The 12,844-nt window shown below is 45.6% G+C and overlaps 1 protein-coding gene across 2 annotated transcripts in view; it reads right to left on the bottom strand.

The window, feature by feature from the left end:
* The window catches only part of LOC117973525 (dedicator of cytokinesis protein 2-like), a 428,064-nt gene that overhangs the window by 50,116 nt on the left and 365,104 nt on the right, over window positions 1-12,844 (bottom strand). For both annotated transcript variants that reach the window (XM_059024351.1, XM_059024392.1), the window contains one exon: window positions 5,027-5,067. In XM_059024351.1, the coding sequence (XP_058880334.1) occupies window positions 5,027-5,067 (41 nt within the window). The remainder of the gene's footprint in view (window positions 1-5,026; window positions 5,068-12,844) is intronic.

Raw genomic sequence — 12,844 nt, 5'->3', positions numbered from 1 at the left:
AGAGCACTGCTGTATAAGCGCTTATCCAAATATATAGGAAACGGTAAAGCGAGACCTGCGTACGGACATGCGATCACCTCCCCGGGATTTATCCCCTGCTGGGGATAATAAAAGGGAGCGCTTAACTGTAAATTGTATATCGCTTAGAGCAGGGGTCTCCCACCCTGGTCCTGGAGAGCTACCGTGGCTGCTGGTTCATTTCAACCAATCTCTCAGTTACTTAATTGAACCAATTATTGGCTTAATTAGTCAAGATTAACAGGTGTTCCAGATCTTTAGCCACTGATGATGTAAAGACACCTATAAAACCTGCTGGATAGGGGCTCTCCAGGACCAGGGTTGGAGACCCCTGGCTTAGATAATAATCTATTTAAAAAGGTGTGTTTAATTGCAGTGGACATTCACCAGACTGGACCCCGAGAGAATAGATGATGTTTAAAATGTGTACATGTCAAAATCTAATCAATAGCAAGGAGGCTCAGGATTGTAACAGCGAGATCACAATAAAGGACAAGCGCTGATTATCAATGTTTAGCGCTGATAACAAAATCCATGCTGACACTGCACAGCAAAGGTCTTACTATCTGATAAGATGAATACTGAGCCAATAACAAATGATCATTTTTTTAACTGAATAACAAAGTACTATGGAAAAATAACAACAAATCTGTTTGATATTGTTTTTAATACATTTAAATGCATTAAATAAATCATATATATATAAACTATGTCTACAACAGCTACGGCAAATATAGTTAAGCACTCCTTTCCATCCCAATAAATGTTATTGAAGTCATTTAAGAATGCATTTAACAAGCTTAGTAATGGGATAGCAGATATGGATTTAATACTCCCATTAAGCAGTTTGAATCCATGCACCTGCCAGTTAAATCTTTAACTGCTTTTTAAATTACCCAATTTGTTTCTTCTTGGTTTCTACGCAACTGCTATGAAAAGACCCCAGAGTGGATATGGGGAGAGGTACAAAGGTAAAGTAGAAATAACTTACTGAGGGACTGGGAGGCAGTGTGGTCTAGTGGTTAGAGCTGAGGGGGCTGGGAGGCAGTGTGGTCTAGTGGTTAGAGCTGAGAGACTGGGAGGCAGTGTGGTCTAGTGGTTAGAGCTGAGGGACTGGGAGGCAGTGTGGTCTAGTGGTTAGAGCTGAGAGACTGGGAGGCAGTGTGGTCTAGTGGTTAGAGCTGAGGGACTGGGAGGCAGTGTGGTCTAGTGGTTAGAGCCGAGGGACTGGGAGGCAGTGTGGTCTAGTGGTTGGAGCTGAGGGACTGGGAGGCAGTGTGGTCTAGTGGTTAGAGCCGAGGGACTGGGAGGCAGTGTGGTCTAGTGGTTAGAGCCAAGGGACTGGGAGGCAGTGTGGTCTAGTGGTTAGAGCCAAGGGACTGGGAGGCAGTGTGGTCTAGTGGTTAGAGCCGAGGGACTGGGAGGCAGTGTGGTCTAGTGGTTAGAGCCGAGGGACTGGGAGGCAGTGTGGTCTAGTGGCTAGAGCCGAGTGACTGGGAGGCAGTGTGGTCTAGTGGCTAGAGCCGAGAGACTGGGAGGCAGTGTGGTCTAGTGGCTAGAGCCGAGAGACTGGGAGGCAGTGTGGTCTACTGGTTAGAGCTGAGGGACTGGGAGGCAGTGTGGTCTACTGGTTAGAGCTGAGAGACTGGGAGGCAGTGTGGTCTAGTGGTTAGAGCTGATGAACTGGGAGGAAGACAGTGTGGTCTAGTGGTTAGAGCTGAGAGGCTAGGAGGAAGACTTCATGTAGACCAACTGTTAGTCTCTCTACTTTGAACCATGGTAAGATGCAAAAGTTAAATGAAATGCTTAAATCTTGTTCAGTAAAATCCTGGGAGCACGATCCATTAATATTAATTGCTGCTGAACTGAGGGCATCCGAATCTTGTTTATTCCACCGCTGCATACCTTTGGTATCAATCTGACTGAATAATGAAATTCTCCATGACATTAATTATAGGTCGTCTTCGCCGCTGCCCGAGGGGCCTCATTACGGGCTGACATACCTTGCTGAACACAGCTAATTCCCTGTGAACACGGTGCCAGTGATACGGGTACCACGCAACCTGCATACAGGCGACAGGATGAGACCTTCTCCAGCTAATTGTTTGTTCGCAGAGCAGATATGATTAATCACTCTACCCTCACCAGCTGCCAGCCTGTACCTGTGTAAGGGAGAGGAGAGAGCTTCACATCCAGCAATCAGACTGTGCTTATGCCAGCCTGTACCTGTGTAAGGAGAGGACAGAGCTTCACATCCAGCAATCAGCCTGTGCTTATGCCAGCCTGTACCTGTGTAAGGAAGAGGAGAGAGCTTCACATCCAGCAATCAGCCTGTGCTTATGCCAGCCTGTACCTGTGTAAGGAAGAGGAGAGAGCTTCACATCCAGCAATCAGACTGTGCTTATGCCAGCCTGTACCTGTGTGAGGGAGAGGAGAGAGCTTCACATCCAGCAATCAGACTGTGCTTATGCCAGCCTGTACCTGTGTAAGGGAGAGGAGAGAGCTTCACATCCAGCAATCAGACTGTGCTTATGCCAGCCTGTACCTGTGTAAGGAAGAGGAGAGAGCTTCACATCCAGCAATCAGACTGTGCTTATGCCAGCCTGTACCTGTGTAAGGAGAGGACAGAGCTTCACATCCAGCAATCAGCCTGTGCTTATGCCAGCCTGTACCTGTGTAAGGGAGAGGAGAGAGCTTCACATCCAGCAATCAGCCTGTGCTTATGCCAGCCTGTACCTGTGTAAGGGAGAGGACAGAGCTTCACATCCAGCAATCAGCCTGTGCCTATGCCAGCCTGTACCTGTGTAAGGGAGAGGAGAGAGCTTCACATCCAGCAATCAGACTGTGCTTATGCCAGCCTGTACCTGTGTAAGGAAGAGGAGAGAGCTTCACATCCAGCAATCAGACTGTGCTTATGCCAGCCTGTACCTGTGTAAGGAGAGGACAGAGCTTCACATCCAGCAATCAGCCTGTGCTTATGCCAGCCTGTACCTGTGTAAGGGAGAGGAGAGAGCTTCACATCCAGCAATCAGACTGTGCTTATGCCAGCCTGTACCTGTGTAAGGAAGAGGAGAGAGCTTCACATCCAGCAATCAGACTGTGCTTATGCCAGCCTGTACCTGTGTAAGGAGAGGAGAGAGCTTCACATCCAGCAATCAGCCTGTGCTTATGCCAGCCTGTACCTGTGTAAGGAGAGGAGAGAGCTTCACATCCAGCAAAGTCTGTGCTGATTTTGTTCACAGCACTGCCTCAACACATCGTCCCGAATCCAGCTAGTATACACTGTAGGCTCTGATGAACATTATTACAAACATCTCATTATTATTTTATGCAACCATTGAACTAAACATTTTTTTGGCTGTAAACCAGAAATGGCAGGACACAGGCGTGGCGCTCGATCATATCTGTGAGCGGACTGGCTTGGTTTGCATTACAAGCTGTATTTTGTAACTACAGCTTTAATACCCTAATGGATTACTGTCTAAATTTTAGCCTGGATTATTTTTCAATTGCTTGATTACCATATGAACAGGAAATACTGTAAGCTCATTGTATACTTTAAAAAAACAGCAATTAATTTTCTACAGTACACAGCAGGATGTTCTTTTGTAAGTCACTGAAACGCAGGTTATTGTAAAAGGGACTTATTATTTAGACACAATTATATACCCAGCTTTAAAAAAGTTAATATACGCCGTGCATGAGCCACAGAGTGATTGCCTTCTGTCTCTAGAAATACAGATCACATGTGGCAGCACAGTTAATTGCTTCTTGTCTGTAATTTACTGTTGGTCAGCTCCTGCACTGACTATTCTGAGCTTTATCGCTGTTTCTTGCCATGCTTTGCAACGCTTTCCTGTGCTTTACAGTGCACAGTCTGCTCATTAGTTAGTTTAACTGACCTAAAGCCGACTCAATTAAATAATTTAGAACCTGGTTGGAAAATAGTTTTGTGGAAAAGTTAGGAACCATTAGTATAATACATAGGAATCAATGTACAACCCAACCGAACCCAGTACATCCCAACACACAACCCAGCACAACACAACCCAGTACAACACAACCCAGTATAACCCAGCACAACACAACAGAACCCAACCCAACACAACCCAGCACAATGGTGTGTGTCAAAGCTGTAGTGCAGGGAAACACATTGAGTGATTTCATTAAACAAAACATTAAGTATGTTGAGATGTGAAGTTAAAAGGCCTGGCAAATGTGAGTACATATATATTGTAATGGAGACGCTCACCACACAGGCTCACTCAGGCTCTTTTCCCTTCAAAACACGACTCCACAACCAGAAATTGAAAGAAACACGTTTGTACGCACTTTAATTTTTTACAAATCAAAGCAAACAAAAATCCTAACTCCGTTTTTGGAGCGCTAACTACACACGTCAGGAACCTAATTATAGTAAGCCGGACAGCTAAGCTGTTTGCCGGCTGGAAAACACACAATTTTACACACCGAAAAGGACACCCAGTTACCTTTTTTTTCAGACCGATTGAGCACCTCTTCAGTCGGGCTCCTCCACACAGCAGCAGCAGCCCTGAGCAGACTGACTGCTCTCCTTAAGTACCCTGCACCTGGCTCTAATTTACAATGATAGCCGGGTGCAGGGGATCATTAACAATAAAACAATGAAATCATTAAACAAACTGTGCATAAGCACGTTTTATGCAGGGAGGATATTAACCCCCTCCCTGCTGTGTTACAATATATATATATATATATATATATATATATATATATATAGACAGTATATATATATATATATATATATATATATATATATATATATATATATATATATATATATATATATAGATATATATATTATACAATATTGGCTATAATTGCTGAGCTGTATTTGTTATTTAATTACAGCCAAGACACTGACATAATCCTTTAGATACACTAAATCATGCTGAACATGTTACTTGTTAAGAAAGAAAGAAAGAAAGAAAGGAAGAAAGAAAGAAAGAAAGAATTTGGGTTAACTCACCGGATGTACATTTCCTGTCTGTCTATCTCTTTGTAGAAATTCTGTTAAAAGACAAACAGTAATTAGTTAATAGCCTTGGAGTTGTTAAATATCAAATAATCCATCCTATATTTTGAATAAATAAACAAACCACAGTATTATACATACTGTATATATATATATACATATATATATATAGTAGAGAGTCAATTATCCGAAGTAATTGGTACCGATACTAGTTCACATCATTTGTATGGGTAATCAAACAGGTATTAATAACAATTACAGTACCTTTAATAATGTACAGAATAAAGTTAACACACACACAAGTACTTAGTGCACAAGTACCTAATGATGATATATAGCTAGAAACCTATTCTATCACATTAAGAATAAACAATTACAAAGCTTTACAAATCATTACATTAATGCAATTCAGTAAAACTTCAACACCTACAGTTAAGGTACTGAAATACTGTAATTAAACGTCCCATATACCAAACTTTGAAAATCAACAAAGAATACAGTTCAGTACAACTCTGACAAATTACAGAACTTTAGGAATCATTAAACTTCAAAAATTCAGTACACTGTTTCTATACTTTGATACTTGCTGTTAAGGCATTGTAATAACGTGCAATTGAAATGAATAAACGTTCTTAGCTGCTCAGTGACAGACAGGATCTCCAGCCCTTACTGATGAAATAGAAGAAAAATCAAGAACGAGGCGACTGTTTGAATTTGCTTAACTGCAACAATTTAAAGCACACAATGCTCCAGCTAGTGCGCGGTGGCCTGCTATAGAGAGCAGAGATCTGCTGAAGCAGTGATCTGGAACAGTGTGCGGTGGACTGCTATAGAGAGCAGAGATCCGCTGAAGCAGTGATCTGTAACAGTGTGCGGTGGACTGCTATAGAGACCAGAGATCTGCTGAAGCAGTGATCTGTAACAGTGTGCGGTGGCCTGCTATAGAGAGCAGAGATCTGCTGAAGCAGTGATCTGTAACAGTGTGCAGTGGACTGCTATAGAGAGCAGAGATCCGCTGAAGCAGTGATCTGTAACAGTGTGCGGTGGACTGCTATAGAGAGCAGAGATCTGCTGAAGCAGTGATCTGTAACAGTGTGCGGTGGACTGCTATAGAGAGCAGAGATCCGCTGAAGCAGTGATCTGTAACAGTGTGCGGTGGCCTGCTATAGAGAGCAGAGATCTGCTGAAGCAGTGACCTGTAACAGTGTGCAGTGGACTGCTATAGAGAGCAGAGATCCACTGAAGCAGTGATCTGTAACAGTGTGCGGTGGACTGCTATAGAGAGCAGAGATCCGCTGAAGCAGTGACCTGTAACAGTGTGCGGTGGCCTGCTATAGAGAGCAGAGATCTGCTGAAGCAGTGATCTGTAACAGTGTGCGGTGGCCTGCTATAGAGAGCAGAGATCTGCTGAAGCAGTGATCTGTAACAGTGTGCAGTGGACTGCTATAGAGAGCAGAGATCCGCTGAAGCAGTGATCTGTAACAGTGTGCGGTGGACTGCTATAGAGACCAGAGATCTGCTGAAGCAGTGATCTGTAACAGTGTGCGGTGGCCTGCTATAGAGAGCAGAGATCTGCTGAAGCAGTGATCTGTAACAGTGTGCAGTGGACTGCTATAGAGAGCAGAGATCCGCTGAAGCAGTGATCTGTAACAGTGTGCGGTGGACTGCTATAGAGAGCAGAGATCTGCTGAAGCAGTGATCTGTAACAGTGTGCGGTGGACTGCTATAGAGAGCAGAGATCCGCTGAAGCAGTGATCTGTAACAGTGTGCGGTGGCCTGCTATAGAGAGCAGAGATCCACTGAAGCAGTGATCTGTAACAGTGTGCGGTGGACTGCTATAGAGAGCAGAGATCCGCTGAAGCAGTGACCTGTAACAGTGTGCGGTGGCCTGCTATAGAGAGCAGAGATCCGCTGAAGCAGTGACCTGGAACAGTGTGCGGTGGACTGCTATAGAGAGCAGAGATCCGCTGAAGCAGTGATCTGGAACAGTGTGCGGTGGACTGCTATAGAGAGCAGATATCTGCTGAAGCAGTGATCTGGAACAGTGTGCAGTGGACTGCTATAGAGAGCAGAGATCCGCTGAAGCAGTGACCTGGAACAGTGTGCGGTGGACTGCTATAGAGAGCAGAGATCCGCTGAAGCAGTGATCTGTAACAGTGTGCGGTGGACTGCTATAGAGAGCAGAGATCCGCTGAAGCAGTGATCTGGAACAGTGTGCAGTGGACTGCTATAGAGAGCAGAGATCCGCTGAAACAGTGACCTGTAACAGTGTGTTGTGGACTGCTATAGAGAGCAGAGATCTGCTGAAGCAGTGATCTGTAACAGTGTGCGGTGGACTGCTATAGAGAGCAGAGATCTGCTGAAGCAGTGATCTGGAACAGTGTGCGGTGGACTGCTATAGAGAGCAGAGATCTGCTGAAGCAGTGATCTGTAACAGTGTGTGGTGGACTGCTATAGAGAGCAGAGATCCGCTGAAGCAGTGACCTGTAACAGTGTGCGGTGGCCTGCTATAGAGAGCAGAGATCTGCTGAAGCAGTGATCTGTAACAGTGTGCGGTGGACTGCTATAGAGAGCAGAGATCTGCTGAAGCAGTGATCTGTAACAGTGTGCGGTGGACTGCTATAGAGAGCAGAGATCCGCTGAAGCAGTGACCTGTAACAGTGTGCGGTGGCCTGCTATAGAGAGCAGAGATCTGCTGAAGCAGTGATCTGTAACAGTGTGCGGTGGACTGCTATAGAGAGCAGAGATCTGCTGAAGCAGTGATCTGTAACAGTGTGTGGTGGACTGCTATAGAGAGCAGAGATCCGCTGAAGCAGTGATCTGTAACAGTGTGCGGTGGACTGCTATAGAGAGCAGAGATCTGTAACAGTGTGCGGTGGCCTGCTATAGAGAGCAGAGATCTGCTGAAGCAGTGATCTGTAACAGTGTGCGGTGGACTGCTATAGAGAGCAGAGATCTGCTGAAGCAGTGATCTGTAACAGTGTGTGGTGGACTGCTATAGAGAGCAGAGATCTGCTGAAGCAGTGATCTGGAACAGTGTGCGGTGGACTGCTATAGAGAGCAGAGATCTGCTGAAGCAGTGATCTGTAACAGTGTGCGGTGGACTGCTATAGAGAGCAGAGATCTGTAACAGTGTGCGGTGGACTGCTATAGAGAGCAGATATCTGCTGAAGCAGTGATCTGGAACAGTGTGTGGTGGACTGCTATAGAGACCAGAGATCTGCTGAAGCAGTGATCTGTAACAGTGTGCGGTGGACTGCTATAGAGAGCAGATATCTGCTGAAGCAGTGATCTGTAACAGTGTGTGGTGGACTGCTATAGAGAGCAGAGATCCACTGAAGCAGTGATCTGTAACAGTGTGCGGTGGACTGCTATAGAGAGCAGATATCTGCTGAAGCAGTGATCTGTAACAGTGTGTGGTGGACTGCTATAGAGAGCAGAGATCCGCTGAAGCAGTGATCTGTAACAGTGTGCGGTGGCCTGCTATAGAGAGCAGAGATCCGCTGAAGCAGTGATCTGTAACAGTGTGCGGTGGACTGCTATAGAGAGCAGAGATCTGCTGAAGCAGTGATCTGTAACAGTGTGCGGTGGACTGCTATAGAGAGCAGAGATCTGCTGAAGCAGTGATCTGTAACAGTGTGCGGTGGACTGCTATAGAGAGCAGAGATCTGTAACAGTGTGCGGTGGACTGCTATAGAGAGCAGATATCTGCTGAAGCAGTGATCTGGAACAGTGTGTGGTGGACTGCTATAGAGAGCAGAGATCTACTGAAGCAGTGATCTGTAACAGTGTGCGGTGGCCTGCTATAGAGACCAGAGATCTGCTGAAGCAGTGATCTGTAACAGTGTGCGGTGGACTGCTATAGAGAGCAGAGATCTGCTGAAGCAGTGATCTGGAACAGTGTGCAGTGGACTGCTATAGAGAGCAGAGATCCGCTGAAGCAGTGACCTGTAACAGTGTGCGGTGGACTGCTATAGAGAGCAGAGATCTGCTGAAGCAGTGACCTGTAACAGTGTGCGGTGGACTGCTATAGAGAGCAGAGATCCGCTGAAGCAGTGACCTGTAACAGTGTGCGGTGGACTGCTATAGAGAGCAGAGATCTGCTGAAGCAGTGATCTGTAACAGTGTGCGGTGGACTGCTATAGAGAGCAGAGATCTGCTGAAGCAGTGATCTGTAACAGTGTGTGGTGGCCTGCTATAGAGAGCAGAGATCTGCTGAAGCAGTGATCTGTAACAGTGTGCGGTGGACTGCTATAGAGAGCAGAGATCTGCTGAAGCAGTGATCTGTAACAGTGTGCGGTGGACTGCTATAGAGAGCAGAGATCTGCTGAAGCAGTGATCTGTAACAGTGTGCGGTGGACTGCTATAGAGAGCAGAGATCTGTAACAGTGTGCGGTGGACTGCTATAGAGAGCAGATATCTGCTGAAGCAGTGATCTGGAACAGTGTGTGGTGGACTGCTATAGAGACCAGAGATCTGCTGAAGCAGTGATCTGTAACAGTGTGCGGTGGACTGCTATAGAGAGCAGATATCTGCTGAAGCAGTGATCTGTAACAGTGTGCGGTGGACTGCTATAGAGAGCAGAGATCTGCTGAAGCAGTTATCTGTAACAGTGTGCGGTGGACTGCTATAGAGACCAGAGATCTGCTGAAGCAGTGATCTGTAACAGTGTGTGGTGGCCTGCTATAGAGAGCAGAGATCCGCTGAAGCAGTGACCTGTAACAGTGTGCGGTGGACTGCTATAGAGACCAGAGATCTGCTGAAGCAGTGATCTGTAACAGTGTGTGGTGGCCTGCTATAGAGAGCAGAGATCTGCTGAAGCAGTGATCTGTAACAGTGTGTGGTGGCCTGCTATAGAGAGCAGAGATTATTATTATTATTATTTATTTCTTAGCAGACGCCCTTATCCAGGGTGACTTACAATCGAAAGCAAATACATTTCAAGAGATTTCAGAGATCTGCTGAAGTGAGTGTAAAGAAACTCATTGTGAGATACGAGCAAATTTAAGCTGCATGAAGATCCTCCTTGGGATTGCAGGAGGATGTTGCACAATTGTCTGCCAATCAAAATTTTGATAAGACGTCGATGTTGGTCTTTAAGTGTTAAGGCGATTTAGATGGAGCCAAAGATGAGGCTGCTTTCAGGAGAGATGTAGAATGCATTGCTGTGAGGCCGCTGCAAAACCTATTGATTTGGTCAGGAGCAGTCTATGAGTGTATTGTGCATTGCAAGGTAGGAGGCTGTTTTAACTGATAAATCGAAGGACATACCTTCCGTACCTGACTGGCAGCTGACATGGAATTAAATATTAACCTGATTTGAAAATACATGACTTTCGCAATGAAAGGACGAGCTGAAGGCGTTTGATCCGCAGGCGTTGGATCACAAACCACTGAAAACGCTTAAAAGAGCCAAAGACCAATCTACATTATCTGCTGATAAGATGGTGGCGGCTTCAGCGGATAATGCTTTATGGAATGCTTATGGGCAGCAGTGTGGAGTAGTGGTCAGGACTCTGGACTCTTGACCGGAGGGTCGTGGGTTCGATCCCAGGTGGGGGACACTGCTGCTGTACCCTTGAGCAAGGTACTTTACCTAGATTGCTCCAGTAAAAACCCAACTGTATAAATGGGTAATTACATGTAAAAATAATGTGTAAAAATAATAATAATAATAATGTAATTGTATGTAAAAATATCTTGTAACAATTGTAAATCGCCCTGGATAAGGGTGTCTGATAAATAATAATAATGTTAATGTAATGTAATGTTACTCATTGAACATAGTACCCTCGTATCTAACTGAGAGCTCCACGATGTAGAATAAAGTATAGCTCAAGCTCTTGCTGGCCGTGTGGAAGTTAATGTCTCATGACTTGACTGTAACATTGATATCTTTACCTTTAATTATTTATTGTCTGATGTTAGGAGAGAGAGTGATGCCTGATAGAAGGGGCTGTTGAAATCACAGGTGACTTACAGGCAAGTGAGGCATGGCCTGCTAGTCTATCTGACTATCTATGAAGACATTTACCATATTCTTTACATATTTATTATTAATTAAAATACATACTGAATGTATATTTTAGGACAGTTAAGCATGTATATAAGTAAGTTAACATAGGTCCAAGAGATGCTCCTGCAGTTGATTTAAATGTCATGAATTCTGTTAGTTGAACTTACTCTCTCCAGTTGTGAAAACACAGCGGCAGGAAGCTGGAAGATTGCAGTACTGAGGCACAGAGCTCACAGGGCCTCATGAAACTGCCTGGTTACCATGGCAACGTAACCCTCCCAGTAGTAGCTCGATGAGGGCGTTGCCGTGGTAACCATGGCCTGTGAGGCACAAGTGGAAAGTTGCAACGCGGCAGTGTCGTGGGAGTTTTTTTTTTTTTTGCAATGGTTTGTTTTGAAAGTGATGTTATGCGAGTAGGCTTCACGTAATTACAAAGCACAAAACTAGAACGAGAACAAAGCTGAGGTTCCCACGTTGAACTGGGAATTCAAACAAATTTAACGTGCTCACCCAATGTGATTTTTTTTGTTTTTGTGTCGGCCGCTGAACGTAAGTAGCAGTGAATTACTAAACCAGGAACCCACATGGGGAACAGACACAAGCGAGATGATTGACAGATCTGCTGCGGAGGCGGGCGCTGAGGGAGCAGAGGCAGCAATGGCGTCGAGACGAGAGTGTAACAGAATTGTGTGATTCTGTTATCAAATGACCAGGTGGGCAGGGAGAATACTGCTGCTCTAACACTGAACTGCTACACAGGATTTCCATTACACGAGAGTAGATGTTAAAACTTCATGCTGATTTGAACTCGGCTCTCGCCAAGATAAGCACCAACTAAGACGTAGCTTTACAGTAAACTAATGTGATCCATATGCGTCTCCATCCATTTACGTTTCCTTCCATATGATGATGTAGATATCCTTCTGTCTGGTGTTAATGGCTGAAGTGTAATGCTGGCTCCAGGGATCAGCTTATTTTGCCTCCCTGGCGCATCAGCACACACAACGGCTGCGATGCTGGCTCCGGGGATCAACCAAAGTGCGGCCTCCCCAGCGCATCAGCATGACAACCGTCTGGATTGAGCTAAGTAGGGTACATCTCTGGGGTTTTCAAGTGGGCACCTTCCATCCTCAGTGTTTCGTCGACTAGCCCACGACACCTCAAGAGGGCTCGACGGTGATTCTGGCGTCCCAGCATCACCCCCCTCCGTCCCCCACTCAACTCAGCCCAGCTTACTTACCTGTCCCCAGCCAGAATCTTTCCGTCTCAACCACAGCCAGTTGCTGCTCCTCTCTGCTGCTTCAGATAAGTTCTTCACTGTGCGACGCAACTCTTGGCCACTGAATCCGACGTCTCTGAGAAACCGGGTTGTAGAGTGTGCCACAAATCCTCGACAACCCACTTCCACTGGGTAAACCCGAACTCTCCATCCTCGCTGTTCCGCTTCAGTGGCTAGTTCAGCATACCGCAGTTTCTTCCTCTCATACGCCTCATCTACAGCATCCTCCCATGGCACTGTTAACTCTACCAGGTGAACAAGGCGTGCTGATCCAGACCACAAGACAATATCTGGTCGAAGGTTAGTGGTGGCAATCTCAGGTGGAAAAATAAGCCGTTGACCAACATCTGCCAGCATATTCCAGTCTCTAGCAGCTTCCAGTTGTCCTGGGCGAGGATTGGTTTTAACACCTTTTCTTGGTGGTTGCTCTCCTGGGCGGAGGAATGTTGTCTTTTGTGTGTAATGTTTTGATGGAACAGGTGGCAACTTATTGGTCATGTTACGCTTGTCTTCCAAT

Source organism: Acipenser ruthenus, chromosome 1 (assembly GCF_902713425.1).
Source record: "Acipenser ruthenus chromosome 1, fAciRut3.2 maternal haplotype, whole genome shotgun sequence".
In the NCBI taxonomy this organism is placed as follows: domain Eukaryota; kingdom Metazoa; phylum Chordata; class Actinopteri; order Acipenseriformes; family Acipenseridae; genus Acipenser; species Acipenser ruthenus.
This window is presented reverse-complemented; position numbering and strand designations above follow the sequence as displayed.